The sequence below is a fragment of the Oxyura jamaicensis genome, chromosome 13 (genome assembly GCF_011077185.1).
Source record: "Oxyura jamaicensis isolate SHBP4307 breed ruddy duck chromosome 13, BPBGC_Ojam_1.0, whole genome shotgun sequence".
NCBI lineage: Eukaryota > Metazoa > Chordata > Aves > Anseriformes > Anatidae > Oxyura > Oxyura jamaicensis.
In genome coordinates, this window is record NC_048905.1 from 18,129,915 (window position 1) to 18,151,344 (window position 21,430).

At 63.2% G+C, this 21,430-nt stretch overlaps 1 protein-coding gene across 4 annotated transcripts in view; it reads left to right on the forward strand.

The window, feature by feature from the left end:
- The first annotated feature begins 123 nt into the window (after nucleotides 1-123).
- Nucleotides 124-21,430, forward strand: part of ARHGAP26 (Rho GTPase activating protein 26) — a 126,262-nt gene continuing 104,955 nt past the window's right edge. For 2 of the 4 annotated variants that reach the window (XM_035338668.1, XM_035338670.1), the window contains exons 1-5: nucleotides 124-336; nucleotides 17,396-17,491; nucleotides 18,359-18,420; nucleotides 18,875-18,946; nucleotides 20,676-20,777. In XM_035338668.1, the coding sequence (XP_035194559.1) occupies nucleotides 183-336; nucleotides 17,396-17,491; nucleotides 18,359-18,420; nucleotides 18,875-18,946; nucleotides 20,676-20,777 (486 nt within the window). In that variant the 5' untranslated portion in view covers nucleotides 124-182. The remainder of the gene's footprint in view (nucleotides 337-17,395; nucleotides 17,492-18,358; nucleotides 18,421-18,874; nucleotides 18,947-20,675; nucleotides 20,778-21,430) is intronic. The other 2 variants (XM_035338666.1, XM_035338669.1) reach the window with 1 other exon arrangement.

Consider the following 21,430-nt stretch of genomic DNA (forward strand, 5'->3'; position numbering starts at 1 on the left):
GGACCCGCACCGGGACCCCCAGCTTCGGCCCCGCCCGGCCCCGCCCGGCCCGGCCCCGCGGCGGCGCCCCCTGCCCGGATCGGCGGGCGCGGAGCCCTCGTTGCTAAGCCTCGTTAATTTGGGGTGATTCGGGTTATTTTTAATTAATTTCCGTCGGCCCGCGCTGCAGCAGCAGCGGCGCCATGGGGCTGCCGGCGCTGGAGTTCAGCGAGTGCTGCCTGGACAGCCCGCAGTTCCGGGAGCGGCTCCGCTCGCACGAGGCCGAGCTGGAGAAGACCAACAAGTTCATCAAGGAGCTCATCAAGGACGCCAAGTCGCTCGTCGCCGCCCTCAAGAGTGAGTGCGGGCCGGGGGCGGGCCCCGCGGCACCCCCCACCCACCCCCACGCCGCCCCCCGGCCCTGCCCCGCGCCCCCCGCATCCGTCCCGGCCGCCGGGGCACGGCGAGCACCGCGCCCGCAGCGGGGCCGCACGGCCGGGACCGGCCCGCGGGGTAACGGTGGGGGAGATCAGCGGGGAGACCCCGGGGGCTGCTCCCCCGCCACCCCCGGGGACCCCCAGCACACGCACGGCCCCTCGCCGCGTTTGCCCCCACCACATCTGGGGCGAACAAAGGCCCGGGGTGCTGCGGGGCTGGGCTTGGGGCCGGGCTTTGCGTTCGCTTCATTCTGGAAGAAGCAGCAGGCTGCCCTTCCCTTGGTGGGCAGCGCATCCTAGAAGCTACCCCGGGACCTGGCGGTGCTGCCCTGCCCCGCTGTGGGTTTGGTGGGCTCCCCCTGGAAGCAGCAGGTGCCTCCAGGTGGGCTGCGCTGCCGCCTCCTCTCCCGCTTTCCCCGCGTTCGCCCACCGGCTGGCTCAGCTCGCTGCCTGCAGCCGCGTGCCGGGGAGCCGGCGGCGTGCGGGGCTGTGCTCCAGCCTCTGCGGGGTGGAGTTGGTGGGCTCGGTTGATGATCTTAGATTTCTTTTCCAACCCGAGCGGTACTGCGGTTCCGTGAACACATCTCGGCATTAAATCCATCTCCATGTTAAATCCCAGCTCCTGCAAAGGGCTGCGAGGCTGCCAAGGAGCCGGTGGCGGGGCCCGTGCTGCCCTGCCTGGGCGCAGCGGCGTTGGTCCCAAACCTGGCTCTGGTTTCGTCCAGCCGCGCTGCCGCGGGCCAGCAGTGATGCCCGTGGCTTCGGGGCTTGAGCCCTGGGCAAGGCTCTCGCCCTCTGGGTTACCGTGCGGCGACCACCAGCCACGTGCTGCGTCAGCCTCGGTCACCGCTTCCTTCCGTGGAGGCACGGGAGGTGTGAAGCCCTGCGGGGCTGTCGCTGCTCGGGGCGCTCGGCTGGACGCGGGTGGAGCTGGCAGGGCTGGCGGCTCAGCGTCTCCCTGCGTGGCTGTTGTGGTGCTGCACATCGCCGGGAGCTCCTGCGGGGGCCGATGGCAGATGGGTGCTGCTCCTCCCAAGCCCTTGGTTGGTGGCTCCAAGCGGCTCGCGCCCCTCAGCCTGGCCGTGGGGCTCCTTCTGGGGGTGTCGCCACCGAGGACGTGCAGGGCTTGGGGTCCCTCAGATCCCCGGCGCGGCCGCGCTCCCCTCGCGGGGTGAGGGGCTTGGCCGGCGGCTGGGCTCCCAGCACAGGGCGTCAGCGTGAAACTGAAACTTCTTGAGGTCTTGGCAATGTCCTCTCGCGTTTTCCTTCCTCTTGTGCTTTCGTGAGCGTTTCACATCCTCTTTGTCTCGAGACAGGCGCAGGGTGCGAGGGAAGCGTTGCTCTGTGCGGCGGGGGGGGTGGCGAGGCGGGGGCAGGATGGGTGCCGAGGTACGCGGTGAGGAGGGGGCTCCTTCCCCAGCGCCTGGCAGAGCCCCCGCCAGCACCGTGCTGGGCGCTCCGGCCTGCTGCTGCGTGCCGGGGCCCCCTGAACCACCTCCAGTGCGTGTCGGGAGATCCCCGCCTGCATTTCGGGGAGAGCTGGTGTGCAGTTACCCCGGTTTCGCCCCTCGTGAAGGTGTCGGACGGGGCGATACCGAGTCGTGGCGTTTCTTAACTTCGCTTATAAAAAGAATGCAGAAGGTTGGAGACAAACCTCGTTGGCCGGTGGGCTGGTCCTGTTAAATATCCTGCGGTGTCTGGGGCACCTCCGGAGTGTGAGTGATTGTAAGGACGTAACGCTGCTTTTCCCAGGGAGCATCTGTCCCTGTTCCTATTGTCTCCCCTTCCTGCTCGCTGGCAGCGAGAGCGACCTGCTTTTCAGCGCAAGGCGTCCCTCTTTCTGCCCTGCACATCAATTATTCACAAAGTTTCGCAAACGCGGAGACCTGAAGGGAGGCACAGAGCACGGCCTGGCAGCCTGCACGCTGGGGGACGTGGTGACCGATGCTACTGGGGACGTTTTTGACCCCTTCGTGTCCCCTGTGGGCGGGCAGGGGCCGTGCCCATGGTGCCAGCATCACCCCCGGGGCCTTGCTGAGCTTGGCCCTGCACGGGCGGTGTTGGTGCTGAGGGAGGAGGAGGCTGAGGGGCTTGGCAAGGGGCTGTTCGCAGCCTGGGCCGTGGCCGGGGACATCCCTGAGCCTGACCCTGGGTTTCTGGCCCGGCTGGGTGCGTTTTGGGCCCTGTGTGGCACCCGGGAGGCCCAGAGGTGCCGCGGGCTCGTCCCCTCCTCGGGCACCGTGTGTGGGTTGGGGACGGGGCTGTGCCGCAGTGCTGGGGACGGCAGCCCCGTGCCGAGCCGCCTGGGTGCTGCGTTGGTTGGCCTGCTGTGTTCCTCCAGCTCCCAGGCACTCATCTGAAGCCACCGAACTGGTCCCTGCCCGGCCTCAGGGCTTTCTCACCCAAATCCAGCCTGCATCGGGTGCGTGCTGGTGATGGTGCGGCTCTGCGGTGGTGTGCTGCTCAGTGGGGCGCTGCCATGCCGTAAGGAGCTGGTGCCCCTGTCTGCAGCTGGCCTAGAAGCAAAAGTGAAACTTTTTTCCATTGTTTAACCTGAGCGATTAATTCCCTTTTGGTATAAACAAGGCTTATTCTGGGAATAAGGAAATGCCTGAAAAGACTCCGAGCGGTACTTTCAGCCGCCTTTCGCTCCAGCGAGCCTTGCTCCCCGAGCAGCCAGCCTTGCTGCCGTGTGCTGGTGGCTCTGCGGAGCCCCCTTCAGCCCCCAGCCCCCGGGAGGTGTCCGTGCGAGGCGTTGTCCCCGCTGCCTTTTGTCGTCTTCCCAGCACAGGAGCTGGGTGCGATGGTCTCCATCTCCTACGCGCGGTGGTGAGAGGCCACGTGCTGGTGTGTGAAACCCAGGTCTGAAAACCTCGCTGTTGAGGGCATACACGGGGATGAAGCTGGCTGACCCCTTCAATTTTGGGGTGTGAAGCTGACACAGGCAGGGAGCGAGCGGAGGTGTGCTCTGGGTGCCCTCGTCCCTCCTCTCGCGGGCAGAAGCCCTCAGGCAGGGGGGCTGGGGCTGGGGTTGCTCTGCTCCCTGGGGGCTCCTGGGGTGGAAACCCCTGGGGTGGAAACCCATGTTGATGGTGTTCATCCCTTTTTCCTGACTCGGCATCCCTCCTATAGGAGGGATGAGGCGCAGGGAGTCGGTCCGACCTCGCCAGCACCACCCCGTGTGTGTGCAGGTGGCAGTGGTGATGGTGAGGGGTGTGCTGGTGGCTGGGGGACGAGGTTACCTCTGGTGTTTGGATTGGAAGCAGGAGCCTTGTGCCTTCTGGAGGCTGGAAACAAATCCCTGGTGGGGCGGCTGCGGCTGTTTGAGTTGGGTCTGCTCCGGCCGTGCCCTGGGGAGTGCTGCTGGGACGTGGTGCTGGCAGCCAGAGGCCAGGCATGGCAGCAGGCTCATCGTGGTGCTGTCCCCTCCACAGAGCCCGGCTGCCGGGGGGCCCTGGCTCCTTCCTGCCCCCCCCCCAGGTGCTCCTGGAGGGACCGAGGCTGTGCTGCGAGAGCTCGCCCCGTGCCGTGCCGCGCAGTGCTCAGACCTGGAGGAGCTGCTGCTTTTCTCCTGCCTGCTGATTCCCCTGCCCTGATGCTCGAGCTCTGTCAGGCACTCGATTCCTGTTGTAGTCTGATCGCAGCAGGGGATGGGATCTCGTGCTTCTAAGTCTGGCCGCTTCCCCTGGATCTTCCTCGGGCGCTGCTGCGGGTTCCCTGCTCCGCGGGTTTCCTGCTGCCCACCCCAATGCGCGGCAGCCTGGGTTTGCCCAGGTCGGAACCTGCAGGGAGATCCCTCAGCAGCTTGAGCAGGCACCTCTGCTGTTTGTTGGTGACACCTTCATGCGCTGGGAACCTCGTGGCCGTCCCAGTTACCCAATCTGCAGAAGTCCTGCACGAGCTGGGAGGTGAACGTGTTCCCCACCTCGCTGCGTCACAGCCCCTGCCTGCGGCCAGCAGGGAACCGGGCACGGTTCAGGGCTTAAAACCTGGGTTTTCCGCTCTGCTGCCTCCTCCGCTCCCCCCGCCGTGTCCCTGTCCCCGTGCAGCCTGTGGGAAGGAGCAGCCATGGGGCGTGCAAGGCTTCCCCTGCTGCCACCCTGCTCCTTGCCTTGCCCCTGGCAGCCAGGCGCGGCACCAATCCGAGTGGCAAAACACAGGTCTCGGGTTTTTTTCTGAGATGAGTTGCTTTGATTTTTCTGCTTCATTTGTCCAGGGAAGGTGCAGTTTTGCAGCCAGCCTCAGCCTCAGGGCTCTGCCGTGTCAGGAAGGATTTTCCACCTGCCCGTCCTTTCTGCGAGGAAGGTTTGTGCTGCCGGAGCAGCCCTGCTGGCGGCACCTGGGCCGGAGCTCTCCTGCCTCCTTTGCATGACCTGCACGGCTTGTGGAGCCACGCGCTTAATAGCTTGTCTGGAATTGTATTCAGATGAGGCGCAGCACAAACAATAACAACGCTCTGCTTGATTCTCAGCACAACTTCAAGGCTTCTCCTCTGCCTCCCCAGTGGAGGTTAGCAGCAGGAATGTGTTCCTGCTCCGGAGATGCCCGCACACACGGCAGTGTGCTGCGCATCGCCCGAGATACGTCGCTGCGCTGGGGGTGGCCGGATCCAGCCCCACATCCACACCAGAGGAGGAAGCTGCAGAGCTGAAGGGTTTGGACGAGCAGGACAGTTTCCATTCCTGACGAAGCCTTTTAAATCCTGCAGGGAGGCAGCTCATTAACAGAGCTTTTGCTCATGTAATGCTTTGACTGGAGGCGCGTGTCCCGACGCAGTGCTGCGGTGACCTGTCAGGACAAGTGGCTGTCCCCATGCCTGGCGCTGGCGTGGCGACGTGTGCCGTAAACAGGGGGTCAACAGGAGAGGTTAAAACCAGCCCTTGAGGGATGGCAGGGGTGGGCTGAGGAGTAACGAGCTGCTTGGAAATGATCTTGACTGCGCTGCCAGAGCCAGCATAACAAGGAAGTGCGCGCTTGTGCTTTGAGGAGGAAAATCCAAGCAGAAGGTGGCTCAGCCCTGGGTGGGCACGGAGGGGACCTCTCCTGGAGGGGCGCTGGGTGGGCTGCCTGGTGGTGCTGCAGCACCAGGCACCTGCTGGCTACGCTCGCGGTGCGCGTGGCTCCATGGCAGTTTGGCAGGGCCGTGGCTGTGCTGCTGTGCCTGCTCTCTGCTTTCCCCAGCAGCCCCGTGGTGCTGAGCGATGTGAGCGCAGCGTTACCGGCACATTGGGGGCAGCGGGGGGGTTCTGTGGTTTTGGGGGCATCAACTGATGATGGCGTTCAAGGCATGTGCAAGGAAATGCTGTTTCCTTGGTTGTGCCGGGGCTCCAGCAGCTCTGCGGGCTGCGCTTTCCCCTGCCCTGGCTGCACCGAGCCGGGAGGGAGCTGCGGCTCCTCCCTGCACCGCATCGCCAGCCGCAGGCAGCGGCAGCGCCCCGGCACGAGCGAGATAAGGACGGAGTGCAGTGCCAGCATCTGCTGCTCGTCTGGAGAAACCCCTCACCCCGTCGGGGCTCGTCCCTCCGTCCAGGTGGATGGAGCAGTGGCAGCTGGGCACCTGGCGTGGGGACTCCAAGGTCCCGTCTGGGCTGCTGGAGCTCCCCTGGGGTTCCCCTGTGAGGGCGGAGAGGTGACCGTGTGCCCCGCTGCTCCTGCGGCCAGCCCTCGTGGGCTTCTCCCCACAATGAGCGGAGCGGTGCCTTCCCCTTCCCCATGCCCCAGGCCTGGGCTCTGCGCTGCTCCCCTGCCCGCCCTGGGCTTTTTGGGTGCACAGGCTGTGGCGGCGGGGCTCACATCCCCCCACCAGCGCTGCTCTGCCCGAGCAGGCGAGTCAGCGAGGGGCTCCCGAAGCAGCTGGCCTGCGGGAGGTGTGGCAAAGGTGATGTTCCGGAGCCCGAGCTGGGGTTCTTCTGGTTTGGAGCGTTTTGGGCAACCCTTCAGCTTCCTTTTGGCACCTTCCAGCAGCCCGCCCAGCAGGAGGCTGTGCTGTGCCAGGTATTCATCGCCGCTTTCTTTATTTTTTTTTTCCGATGTGTCAATTTTAAGCACAACCAAACGAGCCAGCTTCATATGCGGCGTGATAAATAGATTTAGCGTGACCCGGTGTGGGTGGGGAGTGGAGAGAAAGCGAGGGGGAGCTTGTACTCAGATCCGCACAGCTTGTTCGCTTCACTGCTGCTCCGCGTGAATCATCTCCCTTCTCCTCCGCGCGTGTGAGCGAGCTGTCACGGCGCGGCCGCTCCAGCAGAGCAGGGCTGTTTGTCTCCCTTCTCCTGGCACGCTCCCAACGTGCCGTGAGTGTGCTCCCACCTGCTTGTCTTCACTGCTCCGTCCCGGCGGCCCCATGCCCGCTGCGGGCGCGTGTTCCTGGGGCACCGCCGGGGCTCTTCGAAGCCCGGACAGCTTTGGTGTGCGTGGAGGAACAGAGCTGCGCTTCCCATCCCAGTTTCTCCAAGGCGGTCACCGGGGCTGCAGGTCGCGGCGCGGGCCGGGCTGCGTGCCCGCTGGGACGCTCCGCGGGGCGCTGAGCGCGGGATGGGGACATCTGTTAGTGCTGAGCTCGTCTCTGGCTGGGTTCACGCGCAGCACACGAGCCTCCGAGCCAGATGGTCCCTGCGTGCGAGGCTGCGCCGCACATGGGCCGGGGCCGGCGGCGCGGGAGCGCTCAGGAAGGGGCCGCAGATGTCGCTTCCTCCGCGTGCTGCCGCTTGGGCACGCGGCGCTCGCTGCGAGCTGGCGGTCGCTGGGGTTTGGCCAGCTCATTCCCCAGCTCCGTGGTGCGGGTGCTTTGCTTGTTTTAATCTCCTGGTGTTGTTTTTTTTCATTTTTCATGTCCCCTTCCAGCTGGGGACGCGGTGACAGCTCGGTGCGTGCTGCCCCGCGCCTCCCCTCCGGCCCAGCTCTGTGCTTCTCCTAAAGACAAAAATGCTGCCTTTGTTCCGGGCTGCAGTGCAGAAGAATCTATTTTCAAAAGATACAGACTGTTTATCTACAGGCAGGCAATAAATAGCTCATAAAACTGTTGGAAAACACGAACTTTTTTTTTTTCCAGGGACAGGAGCTGCAGCCTCGCTTGCACGCGGTCGGTGCCGCAGTGGGAACTGTGGGGCCTCTCCGCCTGCCCCGGGGCTGGCGCTTGGTGGCCCTTCACCGTCCCCCAGCACACCCATGTGCTGGGTGGTGGGCGTCTGGGTGCACACCCACGTGCTTGGATCTCTTTAGCAGCTCCTGACCCTGCTGCGGGACCCGGGGGAGGCAGAAGGGGGGCTCTGTGCCCGCGGGGTTACCTGGCGAGCCAGCTGGGCCGTGCCTTTCCAACGGCACTCGAAATAGTGAAGGTTTCTGTTCACTTCCTTTTTGGAGCAGAACCGGTGTCTGGCCAGAACGATGCCCTCGTCGGATGCTGGTTGCTTAGCAATGTTTTAGAAAAAATAACAGCGCTCAACAGGCGCTGCGTGGCGTCGCCTGCGTTCCCTCCGCGGCCGGCACCGCTTCGCCCCGCGTGCGCTGGGCAGCGGGTGGAGCGCTGCTCTTCCACTCCCGAAATTTTGGGGGCAGAAGGGCCGGGACCGCAAGTGCTGCTGTGTTGGGTCGCTGCTTCCCAACCCAGAGGCTCAGGGGTTTGTCCCTGAGAGATGGGGGGCATCTCCCTGCCACGTGGCATCTGCAGCCCTTTCCACCCATGGCCCCAGCGCTTTGGGGCTCGTGCTGGTGGCAGTGCCCCGGGCACCGCGGTCACCCCAGCTCCCTCCTGCACCGCTCCTCATACCCGTGCCTCTGCTGGCGCTCGGTTTATTTCTTACTTTTTTTTTTTCCCCTGTCGAAGCAGGGAAAAATTGACTCATTCCTCGGTGACATTTCTGTGAGCACGGTGGGATTTTTTCCTGCTCTTTGGTGGAGGAGCAGCGGAGGCGAAAGGATTTCCGCAGGCTCCCGGGGAGGAAGGGGAAGCAGGCTGCTGCGGAGCTGCTCGCTGGGGGCGCGGGGCTGACCCCGCTCTGCTGGGACCCGGCCCCGGCCTCGGGCAGTGCAGGGGTCCCGGGTCCAAAAGCTGCAATTTTCATCCGTGCCGCCTGCTGTTGTGGGGCTGTGCCACCGCAGAGGGTGACAGCTCCTGGGTGTCACCAGAGGGGCTCAGACCCCTTCCCCCCCCCCAGAGGCACCCGCAATGTTTTGGCACCTGCCTGCTGAGAAACGGAGCAGGCTCCCTGCTGGGCTGGCTATTAACTGATTAGATTTAATAACGAACTAATCCAAATGCGTGGCTACTGCCTGGGGTAATCTGCTCCCGCGTGGTGTCCGCACATGGTGTCTGGGGGGGGCTGTGACAAGGGGCTGTCCCCCAGCGTGGGGGCACTGCCAGCACGGTGCACGGGCTGTCCCGCTCGGCCGTCTGCGCTGCTAATGGTTATTAACTTGGTCAGGAGCAAATTTCTTTTGGATTAGTGTCCTCTAAATTGATTAACTGTCTCAGACAGAGCATTTTATTCTAATGAAATGTGATTCCAGGCTCCGGTCAATGAATTATTACGGCAATGAAGGCAAAGTAACCTGCGCTGTTCCTGTAGGTCATCCTTCCAGGTTTTAAGGACAGGAGAGAAACAGAAGGGGCTCAGAGGAGGAACTGTGATTACGGAGCAGCTCAGAGGCCCAAAGCAGGTTCTGCAGCAGCCGGGGACACGCGTGCTGTCCTCCAGCCTTGGAAGGGACAGGGGAGAGGCTTGGTGCGGCTGCTGCCCGCACGCTGGCTGCTTTTTGTGACCCATCTGATGGTGCTGTGCACGGCACTGCTGGGTGTGCGCCCCCGAGGATCGGTGCTCGTGCCCAGGGCAGTGGTGGAGCTTTTACGTGCTCCTGGTGGGGTGGTGCTGTTGGCGCTGACAGCAGGCTGGGGCTGTGCAGGGCCCCTGCTGCACATCGGGGCACGGAGCTGCCCTGCTCGCCCGCGGTGTACCTGGGGAAAGCCGGAGGAGAGGACCCACGGGTGGCTGCGGGCGAGGGGGGTGGCAGGGCACGGACGTCCTGCAGGCAGGGGGAGACGCAACGCTCGAAACCCCCGCTGCTGGCACGAGCTTGAAATGTCTGTCATAGTTTTGGGCTTACAGATAGCAGGCATGAATGACACGATGGCCGCTCTGTCCGCATTGCTCTCCTCGCAGCAGCGCTGTTCCCAAATACCTTTGCTCACCCTGCTGGTGCCGTTAGTCCCGTGCCGTTCCCCACGGGCGCTCCGGCAGCCTGCGGGGTCTGTCGGGTGGCTGCCTCGGGGCGTGCCAGCCGGGGCGGTAGTTTTCCATTTCCCTGCCGCTCCCCTGAATTCTCCAGGCACTTGAGCTGTCACCCGCCTTTGCCGTTTTGATGTATCCTCCCCTGTGCCGGGTGTGTTGGACCATTACGTTTGGTTTTCTTCCCAGCCCTCCTCTGCCTCCACCTCTGCTCCGTCCTCGTGGAAGCCCAGGGGGCTCGGCCCTGCGCTCGCCTCGCTGCCAGCAGCCACTTACTGATGGGATTATAGGTTAGGAGGGGCCTGGGGGGAGTTCTGCTATAAAACAACACCAGGATGTGAACAAAAATAAACACGGGGAAAAGTGCCAGATGTGGTAGCTGGGTGGGGAAGCAGAGCGATGTGTTTTGTTTGGTTTCACCGCTAAGCACGCGAGCCGCGCGGTGGCTGGGGAGGCAGGGCACCCTGTGTGACCCTGGCACTTTGTGGGTGCACCCCTGGGACAGCTCTGCTGGGGGGTCCCCATGTGGCTGCCCCATCCCACATGCAGCGGGAGCACCGGGCTGTTTTCACAGCGCACAACTCCCGTGGGTGCACGGGCTCGTGCTGCTGCCCGCCGTGCCGGTGGCTGTGCTTGTCCCCTCCTTGTGGAGACCCGGCGTTTCGGTTCCCGTCACGGTGCTGCTCAGCCCGAGGGTGTCACAGTGTCGGTACCCGGCTTCGAGCCCCTTCTCATCCTGGGTGCCCACAGAGCCCTTTGGGGCTCTTTGCATCGCTTCTTCTGTGGGCTTTGTGTGTGGCTTCCCCCAGCTGACCGTCAGGAGGCGGCTGGCAGCGCTCTGCCTGGTGGCAGCACGAATCTCTCTCAGCCTGCTCTGGCGTTGCTCAAGCCATCTGCTTTTCTGTCACTTCACCCCTGCCCCGCGTCACCTCTGTCCTTTCTGCTCCCGAGCCTCTGAACCAGGTGCGTGTGCAGCCCGTTAGGTGCCTCGGTTCCCCCCTAAATAACCTCCTTATTGCAGAGCCAGGGTAGGGCTGGGCTGTGCTGCGCCCTAAACGCGGTGTTTAGTGCTGAAAGCTTTGCTTTGGAAAATCCCCTGTGGTTTGTAGAGCCCGCAGCTGCTCGGCCCTGGAGCTCCCGGGCTGCGTGGAGCCGTGCCTCCCTCCCCGGCCCCCAGGCTTTGGCCAGGATCAGCTTGACAAGCGCAGTTTGCGTACCAGGAGTAACTTCCAAAGAGATCCCGAATGATGGGAAAAGTCAGTCTTAAAATATATTTTCATGAAGGGATTATTGAAGACTTCTGCGAGGTAAATTTCCGCACGGATGGAAACCTCGGAGCAATGCCCCTTCATGCCGGGCCCCCAGGGACCAGCTCAGCGACCGCCCCGGGCGTCTTGGTTTCCCTGCAGTGCTGTGCAGCTCCGATGCGCCTCGGCCACCATGGGACAAAATCTGTGTCACCAGAGCTGCTTCTGTGATTTCGTTGTGATAGGAAGTGCATGGACAAGTGCTAAGAAAAGCTGAACAGGAAGGGTGGAGAGCTGTGGTGAGATTCGTGCCTGGAGCCTGGCGAGCACAGGGTCTGGGCCAGGCCAAAATGCCCCGACACTGCAGAAGGTTGGGGCTGGTGCAGCTCAGAGAAGGCACAGATACGCTGGGGCAAGGAAGAGGGCTCCAACTAATGATCGGTCTCCCCAGGAGGCAGCAGCTGGGAACAGCAGAGCAGCGAGCTGTGCGGGAGCCAAGGGAAGCGGCACGGTGATGCTTCCTGCGTCCACGGGGTGCTTGGGGACCGGCCGACGAGCACTGAGGAAGAGCCCCCGGTGCGGTGCTTCGCTTCCTTCCGTGGTGGGGATGTGAGCTGTCCTTGCAGGGCCCACGAGGGGCTTTCCTCCGTCTGCATCTCTGCTAACTCAGAAGAAAAGGCAGAGGCTCGCTTCCCCCTTGCCTCATCTTCCAGTGGGGCTCCCTGTCCCATGGCAGCCCAGGACCCGCTGTCCCCAGCGCTCCAAGGAAACCTCCTTCACCTTCCTGGAGCTCCGGCAGCATTTCCAGGAGACCTGACGTCCTCCTGACTTCATTTCTCTGGGATCTTCGGTGCCGTTCGTCAGGCGTCTCTTTGCAAAACATCCTGGCCTGGCAGCGCTCCCACAGCAGCGAGCAGCATTAGCGATTTGGGGGTGGGCGGTGACGTGGCCGGGGTGCTGGCTCGGGGGGGAGCGGGGAATAATTTTAGCTGTGTAACCAGGCAGGCCTGCCAAAGGCTGACTTTGTTTTTCACGAAGCGCAGAACTTTTATCTCTTAAAATACCATGAAAATAATTCATGTCTTCAGTGTGTTACTCAAATCTGATCTGCTATTTGAGCCCAGTCAATAGTCCCATTCATCCCACAATGGATCCTCTGTCCTTCTGGCAAACATTTTGCCGTATGAATCCACTCCGAGTGTGTGAAGCGAGGCATATGATGATGCATGGGCTGCAGAGCAGCGCAGGGTGCTCGGCTGGTCAGAGCGAAGGCTGGGCGGGAGCTGCGGCAGCTCCTCGGTCTGAAACCTTCGCGCCGTCGTGGACGGGCCGCTTGGTTTTTGGGGGCTTTGCACGTTCAAGCTTCCCACGTCTCCGCTCTCGGCATGGGGGTCTGGGCACCGTGGGGCTGTGACCCACGGGGACACCGGTGGGCTCTGCTGAACCGCTGTGTTGTGGACAGGTCGTGTTCGGGTGACTTGCTGTTGAAGCTGGTTGCAGGGGCTGTGAATAAAGCCCAGGCTCCGTGCCCGGCCTCCTGGGCACGCGCTGGTTGTCGCTGCGCTTCGCTCCGTTGTCTGGCTTCCTTAGGAGGACGTTCTGTGCGGGTGTCTGTAAGGAAGTGAAACACGGCGAGCTGGCCTGCGAGAGGGTTTTCTTCTCTGAGCTGCAAACGTAGCGCAGCTTCTTCGGGCCTGGCTTTAAGGCTGCTGGGCACAGACACACGCCCTGGCACGGCCGCCTCCTGCACCACGTTCCCGTCTGCCGCCGCTCTCCGTGTGTTTTTTTATTCTCCCTCCATGCAGAACCCAGCGCAGGGCCTGCCGGCCCTGTAGGCCCGCACTACCTCACTGATTAGCCCCAGCCGCCCGGCGCGTGAGTTGTTAATTAAATGAGTCGGGGCTAATTGCGGGGGGTGGCTGCATGGGGCCCGGCTCAGCGAGCCCCCCAGGCCGGGGGCTTCTGTCCCCGTAGGCCCAGCTGGCATCGCTCGGCGATGAGACCTCGTGCTTCTGCAGTGCCCCCTGTGAGCGTACGGCCGCGCTTTCTGCTCTGCCGTCTGGTTCCGAGTCAGCGCGGGGTCATTTTCTGGTGCTGCCTTCAGCCTCCTTGCCAAGAAAACTGCTCTTGAGATGTTCCAAGAAGCCGGTCGCGGGCTGTCCCGTTACGTGTCCCAGCTGCTCTGCTCGCACGGTCCCCGAGCAGAGGGAAGGGCTGCAGAGCCCGAGGGCTGCAGCGGGGCCTCTGCACGGCTTAAACAGAGCCGGTGGCTGCAGAAGGGGGCTGTTGGGAGGGTCAGGCCTTTGCTTCCAGCTGTACGCCTCCCCTCAGCCCCCTCCTCTTGTAGGGCCGTTAGGGGCAGCCCCAAAACACGCGGACCCCCGGCCTTCACAGGGGTGCCTGCATGGGGCTTGTGCCCAGGCGGCTTTTAAATGACAGCCGGCAGATGGATCGTAAAGCAGACGCAATTTCCTTTAATTTTTGAGAAGCTGTAAGGGACGTGTCAGCGAGGGGGGAGCTGGTGCTGTGCAGTCTTTGGGGCTGTCAGAAGCGAGCGCCGCGAGGCCGGCGAGCGGGCTGGACCTGGGCACTGGCGCAGGGGGAGCAGAGACACGGTGCCCCAGTGCCGTGGGGTGAGGGATGCTCCTCATCACAGTGCTGGCAGGGCAGAGGGCAGGGGTGCTGAAAGCAGCTCCTGTGCTGTCGGGGACCCTCCTGTCTCTCCTGCGGGCCGTGCGAGGGGCTGCCTGGCCCGGCCGGACGAGCCCGCAGCTCCCTGCGGCGGGGGAAGGAAGGGGCAGGCGTTGCGGTTCCTGTTGTCCAATTCAGCAGTAAATATAGATTATTAAGCAATTTTCTTCTCAGGAAGTGTAGAAACACCGCTCTGGGTGAGAACAGAGTGTTTCAGGCGGGACAGGCACTGAACCTGCCGCGCAGCGTGCGGCCGGCCTCCCGCGTCCCCGTGCCCTTTGCAGCCAGATCCGCCCGATAATCCCCAGTTTCCCTCGGCACCTTTGGTCTGTCCCTTCACCTGCCTGCGGTGCCCCCGTTGTGACACCATGGAGACGTCCCAGGGGGTGACGGGTCCGCAGGGCACGGAGCAGCGGAGCCGTGCCCAGGACGGGGCTTTCCTCGCGCCAGGAGGGTGCGCACAGACGGGGTTACGAAACCAAAGCGCCTTCGCTGCAGGGCTGGCCTTCTGCAGCGTTTCCAAATGTCTTTGGGAAGGGCTTAAAAGCCAAACACTTCAGTCCCCTTGCGGTTACAGAAGCTGCTTCCCAGAAGGATGATGCAGCAGAGTGCTCAGGCTTGCTGAGGGCCAGGAGGTGACACCAGGGAGGGCTGAATGGAGGAGTGGGCGTGAGGGGCACGGGGACCCCAGGCAGGAGAGGGGCTGTGGGCTGCTGTCCTCTTGGCCTCTGTGAATTTTGGAAGGAGCCCAGGTCCTGCAGCTGTGAGGCCGTGCAGACTGCTGTGAGCTCCGCTGCTCATTACCTGACCTGTGCAGGTTTGCCTCCAAGGACGTCGGCAGCCTTGCTGGTGGGACCCAGGTGCGGAGGCAGCGCAGGGGCGCTTGCACCGCGGGTGAACACCGCCGGGACCTGGCTGCGGCTCAGCTCGAGGTTACGCAAGGGACTCGGGGACTTGGAGCAGCACGTGAGCTGTGCATGGGGCTGCTGGGGGCTGGGGATGTGGCTCAGCCTCCCCGCTGGGTGTCCCACTGGGGGCTGTGGGCCCCACGTGTAGGTCCTGGTACCCGCGGGCTCTTGCCCCATCGCTGGAGCTCACGGCTGCTCTTGCGCCCTGCCCGGCCAGCGGGGTGTGCAGCAGTGTCACTGCCAGCTCCTTTCACGTCCCTCGTCCCCAGCTGCCTGCAGCTTTCTCCCTTCTGGCACCCTGTCCGTAACCCTCCTCCAGGAAGGGCAGAGTTCTCAGGAAGGGGAGCGCTACTGTAGCTGTTCCCGTAAATGTTTGAGCTGGTAACCCTATATTGCAGTAACGAGCCCATACATCACGTTTAAAAGGGCATTTTATTTAGATTGCTCGTTGCCGTGGTTACGCAGCTGGACCTCTGGCACGCCGTGCTCATGCCTGCTTTCTGTCAAATTGACTTTCCGAAAGGGATCCTCCTCCTGGAAGGGGTGCGGGGAGCGGGGCGCCTCGGGGCACGGCACTGCCTGCGGCACCGGTGGGAATGGAGTGGGGGGACACCAGAGCAGAGGGGAGGACAGGCAGGAACAGCACGGAAACCCGGCGACTGCAGACTTAGCCATTGTTTTAGCACAGTGCGTGAGCCAGCGCGCTGACCCGCATCGGCATGCAGGCACCTTCCCTGCCTGGCGCGGGAGGGGAGGGCAGCGAGCCCCGGCTGCACCAGTTACCTGCAGGTGAGAGGGATTTGGGGTCGGCGCCGCTCAGCCCGGGGGTGTCTCCCCCATCCCAGCACAGGTAGTGTTGGGGGGTGGAGGCACGGCCGGTTCCCGTGGCCGCAGGCAGCCCGGGTGCTCTGCAGGGTGCTCGGGGCTGCCAGGAGGCCCCGTGGGCACTCGGCCACCGCGTGGCTTCCAGAGCTGCTGGGGAACGGCCCCGAGCAGCCGCACAGCCCCAGCCGTGCCAGGACCACCATCTGGTGGTGCCCAGACCCCGGGCCAGCCGCGTTGCTCAGGCAGCAGGATTTTTCCAGCTTTGCGGTGGTTTTGCCCGATTTTGTGGCTGGTTGGTGAAGCCGGCCAGACGCTGGAAGCAGAACTTGTGCAGCGCGGCTTTGACTCACGCGCGTGGGGAGCTGCGTGGTTGCGCTCGCGCACGAGGGAAAGCAGAAGTTTCTCCTGAGCCTTCGCAGGATTTTGTTTGTTCACCCACAGCCCGGGGGGTCTGTCAGCGAGCTCTGCCGAGGGGCAAGCACCCTGCCCTGCCCTTCCCACACGCCGTCCCTCGCAGCGCACTTGGGGCTTGTCCTCCTGCCCCAGGGCTTTCCCTAAAACGCTGACGTGCAGAGGGATGCGAGGATGCTGGTGGGCTAACGGGGACTGGGGCCTCCCTGCGCTGCCCATCTGCTTTTCTGGCCCAGCCTGGCGCTAATTTTAGCTGCTGCAGCACCCTGTGAATTGGTTGTGTCACTCAGCGAGCAGCTGGGAGCGATTTCCCTTTATCGCCACCACGCTGGGAGTTATCTCCTTCTCCCTCAGCCTCTCCTCTCTATTTATACGTGCTGCGGGCCGTCGCTCCCAAAATCTTCCAGGCTTGCTGTGCCCCTGCCCAGGCAGCAGCAGGAGGGAGGGGACGGCAGCTGCCAGGACTGGGTGTCCGTGAGCCCGGCCGGGTGGCCCAGGGTCAGCGCGGAGCTGGTGGGGAGGAAGTGGCTCCTCAAGTCATTAACGTCATCTTCTCGTTAACGTCCGCTCCGTTTCCATTCCAGAGGAGGCAGGAGGCTGCAGGGCTCCTGGGGACCGGGTTGAAGCCCCTGAGCTGCTGAGGGAAGGGGCCGGCGAGGGCGGGAGGAGAGGCACTGGGGGGGGCCGTGCTGGTGCTGCCCTCAGTAACTCCTGGGGGTCCCCGAGCAGCCGAGCCCCTGCTGCTGCCCGGCCCTCTCCCTGCTGGCATTTCAGGGCTTTGCGGCTGCCTCAGGAGTTGTGTGACAGCAGCTGGGCACAGCTTTGGTCGTGGACTGCGAGGTGGGCAGGATTAGCCCCAGGGATACGAGCAGGTACTGGGAGAGCAGCTTTAATGCTCGGAGAAAGCTTTTAACTCCCTTGTCCCCCAGGGAAAGCAAAATGCTCCAGTTCTGCTTCGGTTCTCTTCTGGCAGTGGGTGCCTGAGAGGAGGACGCGGTCTTTATGTGCACGCACGTTCTCCACCGGTGTTCGGACAGGGAAAAGCTCGCTGAACTTTGGGGACGCTGAGTGCAGAAGTGCCCAGGGGATTTAGCAGCACAGCACCCTAACGCCGCCTGCGTGCCCGGAGGCCCCGCGTTGCTGCAGGGTGAGCTCCCCGCCGAGCTGGCAGCCCTGCGGTGCCCGGGGGCGCGTGCGTGTGCAGGGCTACGGGGTGGTTCGGAAAGCTGAGCGTGGACCCGCTCAGGTCATGGAAGTAATAACTTAATAGGATTCAGCTCTTGGAGAGAGTCTGTGACTCGTAAGGCAATCCACCTCTGCTGCAACGCCCACAAACAGGGCCTGGGCGCAGCGGGGCCATGCCCACATCGGCAGCGGTGTCCGGCCGTGCCGTGGGCTGTCACCCGCCGTGTTCACCCCGGGGCGCTGGGCTCGGGGCCCCGTGAGGTCCTCATGGTGAGCAGCTGAGGCTGCCCCTCCCGTGGTGTGTCTGGGGGGTGCTGGCTGGGACCCCCAGAGCCCATCCCTGGGGTGTGCGGGGCAGGAAGGGGCCCCCTCGAGTGGGTCCTCCCGGGGGTTGCCGGCTGGGACCCCGTGCCCACCTGCCGTGCCGTCGGAGGGCCTGTTCCCCGGCTGACACCCACGTTTCCCCTCTCCCCGCTGTCTCTCGGCAGATCTGTCCTCAGCCAAGCGCAAGTTCGCCGACTCCCTCAACGAGTTTAAATTCCGCTGCATCGGCGACGCTGAGACGGACGACGAGATCTGCATAGGTGAGCACGGGCGCTGCTGCGGGGGGAGCCTGGGCCCCCTCCAGACCCCTGGGCTGAGCAGTGCACGGGGTGGGAACACTCAGGGACACCAAGGGACCCGGAATTCCAGCCGGGCCATCCCCTGCTCTGTGGAAACGATGCATTTCTCCTAGTTCAACACCCGCAAAGCCTTCGCAAGGAGAACAGCTGCTGCTTCGTGGCCGAAGGCTGCCCCTACCAGATAAGCAAGGAGGAAGATTGCCTGATCTGAAGCCATCTAGGTTATCCAGCCCTTTGCCCTTCCCTGTCTGAGGGCAGGGATGTGGAGATATCACGGCCAGGGGCTGCGACCTCCAGGAGAGGAGCAGCAGCCTGCCTTTGTGGCTGCACCCCCTGCACGGCTGAGGGCAGGTGCTGCTCTGCAGCCTGGGCTGGGCCGAGCACGGGGCGTCTTCATCCCCTGCGCTCCGTGTTACCCCGTCTGCCCAGGCTGGGCTTCCTAGAGCTTACTGTGCACGTGGTCTGCCGCTAGCAGAGCGAAGGAGCTCTAGTCCTGATTTGCTCGTTGATTTGTGCCCAGTCTCAGCACAAACAGCTTTCTCATCCAGGCAGGGCTGGGTGTCAAGTGAACGCAGTGCGCTCACTGGGAAGGCATCCCCAGGCTGATCAGCTGCTTTGGGCGTTATTTCCCCCGAGGTCTGGGGGCAGACCATTTCCCCCAGGTCCCCGCAGCGCGGCGGGGTTCGTGCTGCCATGGAGCTGGTGGGCAGCCAGAGCCAGCCTGGGAGGCGGCGAGCACTGGAAACGTGTTGCTATGGCTACTCGGATGCTTAGAGTTAAAAAAGAAAGCGCTGTTAAATGCTGAACCTGTTGGTGTGTCCCTTGCAGCCAAGTCCCTGCAGGAGTTTGCCACGGTGCTGCGGAACCTGGAGGACGAGCGGATGCGCATGGTACGGCCCTGAGAGGGGGAGCCCCGGCGGTGGCACCGCCGCTGCTGGGAGGTTTCGGCTCCGGTCAACGGTGGGACATCTGTGGCACCGTGCGTGCGGTGGTGCTGAGGGCAGAGCGGGTTCCTGGCCCCTTCCCTCACCCATGGCACTGCTGGGGGCGAGCACAGGGAGGGAGCTGTCAGCTTCTGCAGACATCGCAGGGTGCGCTGGGGTGAAGAGCAGGGTTGGGGAACGCCGCTCAGCCTCCCTCCTGGAGCCCAGTCGGATGTGCAGGAGGAGGAGGACGAGGCATGGGGGGTTTGCAGGAGAGGGTCCTTGGCACAGCAGAGCCCAGCGGAGGTGTGCCCGCAGGGAAGGAATGGAGGTGTCGAGGGGCACGGGGGCTGAGCTGGTGCCTGGGTGCCCGGTGCGCCCGGGGAGGTGAGGGTGACTTTTTCCCCTGTGTGTCCGGCAGATCGAGAACGCCAGCGAGGTGCTGATCACGCCGCTGGAGAAGTTTCGCAAGGAGCAGATTGGTGCCGCTAAGGTGGGTTACTTCTGCATCGAGACACGGCCTCGTCTGGGAGCCTCTGCTGGGGCTCAGAGGCAGGGCTCGGGGTGCTCAGTGCCAAGGGCCCTGGTGTGCCACAGGACGGGCCCTGCTGGCCCCGGCTGTGGGAGGGGACGGGGACAGCCCAGCCCCTATGAAAGTGCCTCGGTGCTTCCCAGTTCACCTGCAGGCAAGTAATGCACCGACGTGAGCTGTTGGCCAAAAATCACGTGCCAGCTTCAGCGAACTTTTTCTCCTCCTCCGAACCAGAATTTGCATGCTGTGAGATGAGCTCACAGTCGCCTGAAACCCTTCAGCTCCGTGCTCCCTCGTTCCTGGCACGCTGCAGACTTGGGTGGCTTCTGGCAGCCCGGGTGAACCTGGGAACACACCCGTGTGTCTGAGGCTGCTGTGGGACAGGCTGTCCCTGCCGGCCTTTCTTTCCTGCCTTTGTTCTGGAGTTAAAAACGCTGCTTGTGGCTCTGCTGTTGTTATAACAACCTGCTGCTGCCTGCAAGAAGCACGTGCCAGCGAGCTGGGGCAGTGTTTGCATGGCAGCGGCGTGCCCTGTCCCAAGGCCGACCCGGCTTGGTTTACGCAGCTGAAAAAAAGAAGGAAAAAAACAACAACACAAAAAGGGATCCCGCAGAAGTGAGCCAGTTACTAACGTACCATGCCAGGTCCTGCAGATACAGCCCTTCTCCCCTGCTAGCAGCGGTACCTCGGCCAGACAGATGGGGATCACCCACCCCGATGTCTCTCCGGTGCCCTTAGGAGTGCTGGGTGCCGCGGGGTGCCCCCGGGGCTCTCACGGACACGGCTGTCCCCGCACACACCAGCCCGGAGCAAAGCTGTGCTGCCGTGTGCCTCTGCCCCGGGCCGTGGGGCTCATCCTGCTGGTGCTGGTGGCAGCAGCCACACCACATCTCGAGGCAGGGGCTCGGTGCGAGCTGCCCTGGGGGCACTGGCTGAATCTTCCCCGGCTGGATGTCCTCGCACAGCACCCTTCTTTTGGCCTGACCCTCAGCCCTGCTTTTCCTCCGTCTCCTGGTGCCGCTGTGTTCGGGGTCGGAGCGCGGCAGAGCAGGCGGTGCGTCTGAGCCCAGCCTGGGGGTAATGAGAAGCAGGCGCAGGGCGAGGAGCTGCTCTGTGGCCGCTGCCTCCGTTCGCTGTCCAATTTGGGCTCTTCAAAGCCTGGCTGCTCTGGGTGTGGCCGCAGGGTTGCTATCGGTTTTTAGAACAAACTTAAAATAAACGCAGCTGCTTCGCCTCGCGCGGGCTTTTCCCAGCAGAGGGTTAATTTTGTGGGAAGCGCTCTGCGTCCCCAGTTTGTGGGCTGGTGGCTGACTTCTGCGGGGCTGCAGGGATGCACAAGCTGCATGAGACAAGGCTGGGCTGACACCTGCCTTTCACAAACATCTGAGTTACGGTGTCATGCTGATGACACGCGGGATGAGCCGCTTCCCCGGGCGGCCGGGGATGGGAAGTGAGCAGCGCCCTGGCACTGGGGTCGCCTCCCTGGCCGCCCTGCCACCCAGCGGGGCCTTGCCTGGCCCCAAATCCCTGGCGTTCACCTGCACCCAGCCCCCTGGGTCTGGTCCTGTCTTGTATGGGCTGAGCAGAGGGTGGGCAGCTCTCACCCCGTGTCAAAGGGCTGCCATTGAGCCTCCTCCTGCTGGCCCAGTGCCGTCGGCTGCAGCATCACGCTGTTCGCTCTGTTTTGTAGGATGCCAAAAAGAAATACGACAAGGAGACTGAGAAGTACTGCGGTGTCCTAGAAAAGCACTTAAACTTGTCTTCCAAGAAGAAGGAATCCCAGCTCCAGGAGGTGAGAGAGACCTCTGGTTTTCCATGTCTGCCAGTAACTGTTGAGCTTTTTGAATACTTTAAGCAGCTTACAGCATCGGTTTTCTTGGCTGTAACTACTTTTTTTCCTCATGTTGGCTGCGAGTGGCAGGTTTTCCCCTCTTCCTTTAATCAAAGGGGTCAGAGCTGTTCTGGTGAGTAAGTCAGAGAGATCCCAAAATGGAGAGCAACCCAAAAGGACAGAGTTTGTAATTAAAGAGCGTGGCAGAAGGGAGCTGGTTCTGCTGCCGGCTTCCCGTGTGCCACAGCAAATCGCTTTATTTCCCTTCTCTGGAAGTGGCTGCGCTGGCTCTGAGCTTCGTGAGAAGGGCGATCAGGCTTAGTGCTTCTAAACTGCTTTGTGGGTCTGTTGCTTACTTGGGACGCAGTTTGCTGCGGTGCCAAATGCTCTTACTGGATGAGTACACTGAATTTTCGGTCATTTCTTCCGAGTCTGGAATTCCTTGAGCTGGCCAGGGCTGGCTGGTCCCTGCAGGACTTGCTTTTGGGCAGGGTGATGGCGTGTCCGCAGCTGCCCCTGGAAGGGGGCGGTGGGCGCGGGCGCTGCCCCCTGTGCTGGAGCGGTGTGCGGAGCCGCTCTGACTCGAGAGAGCAGATCTGCATGTCTGTGGCACG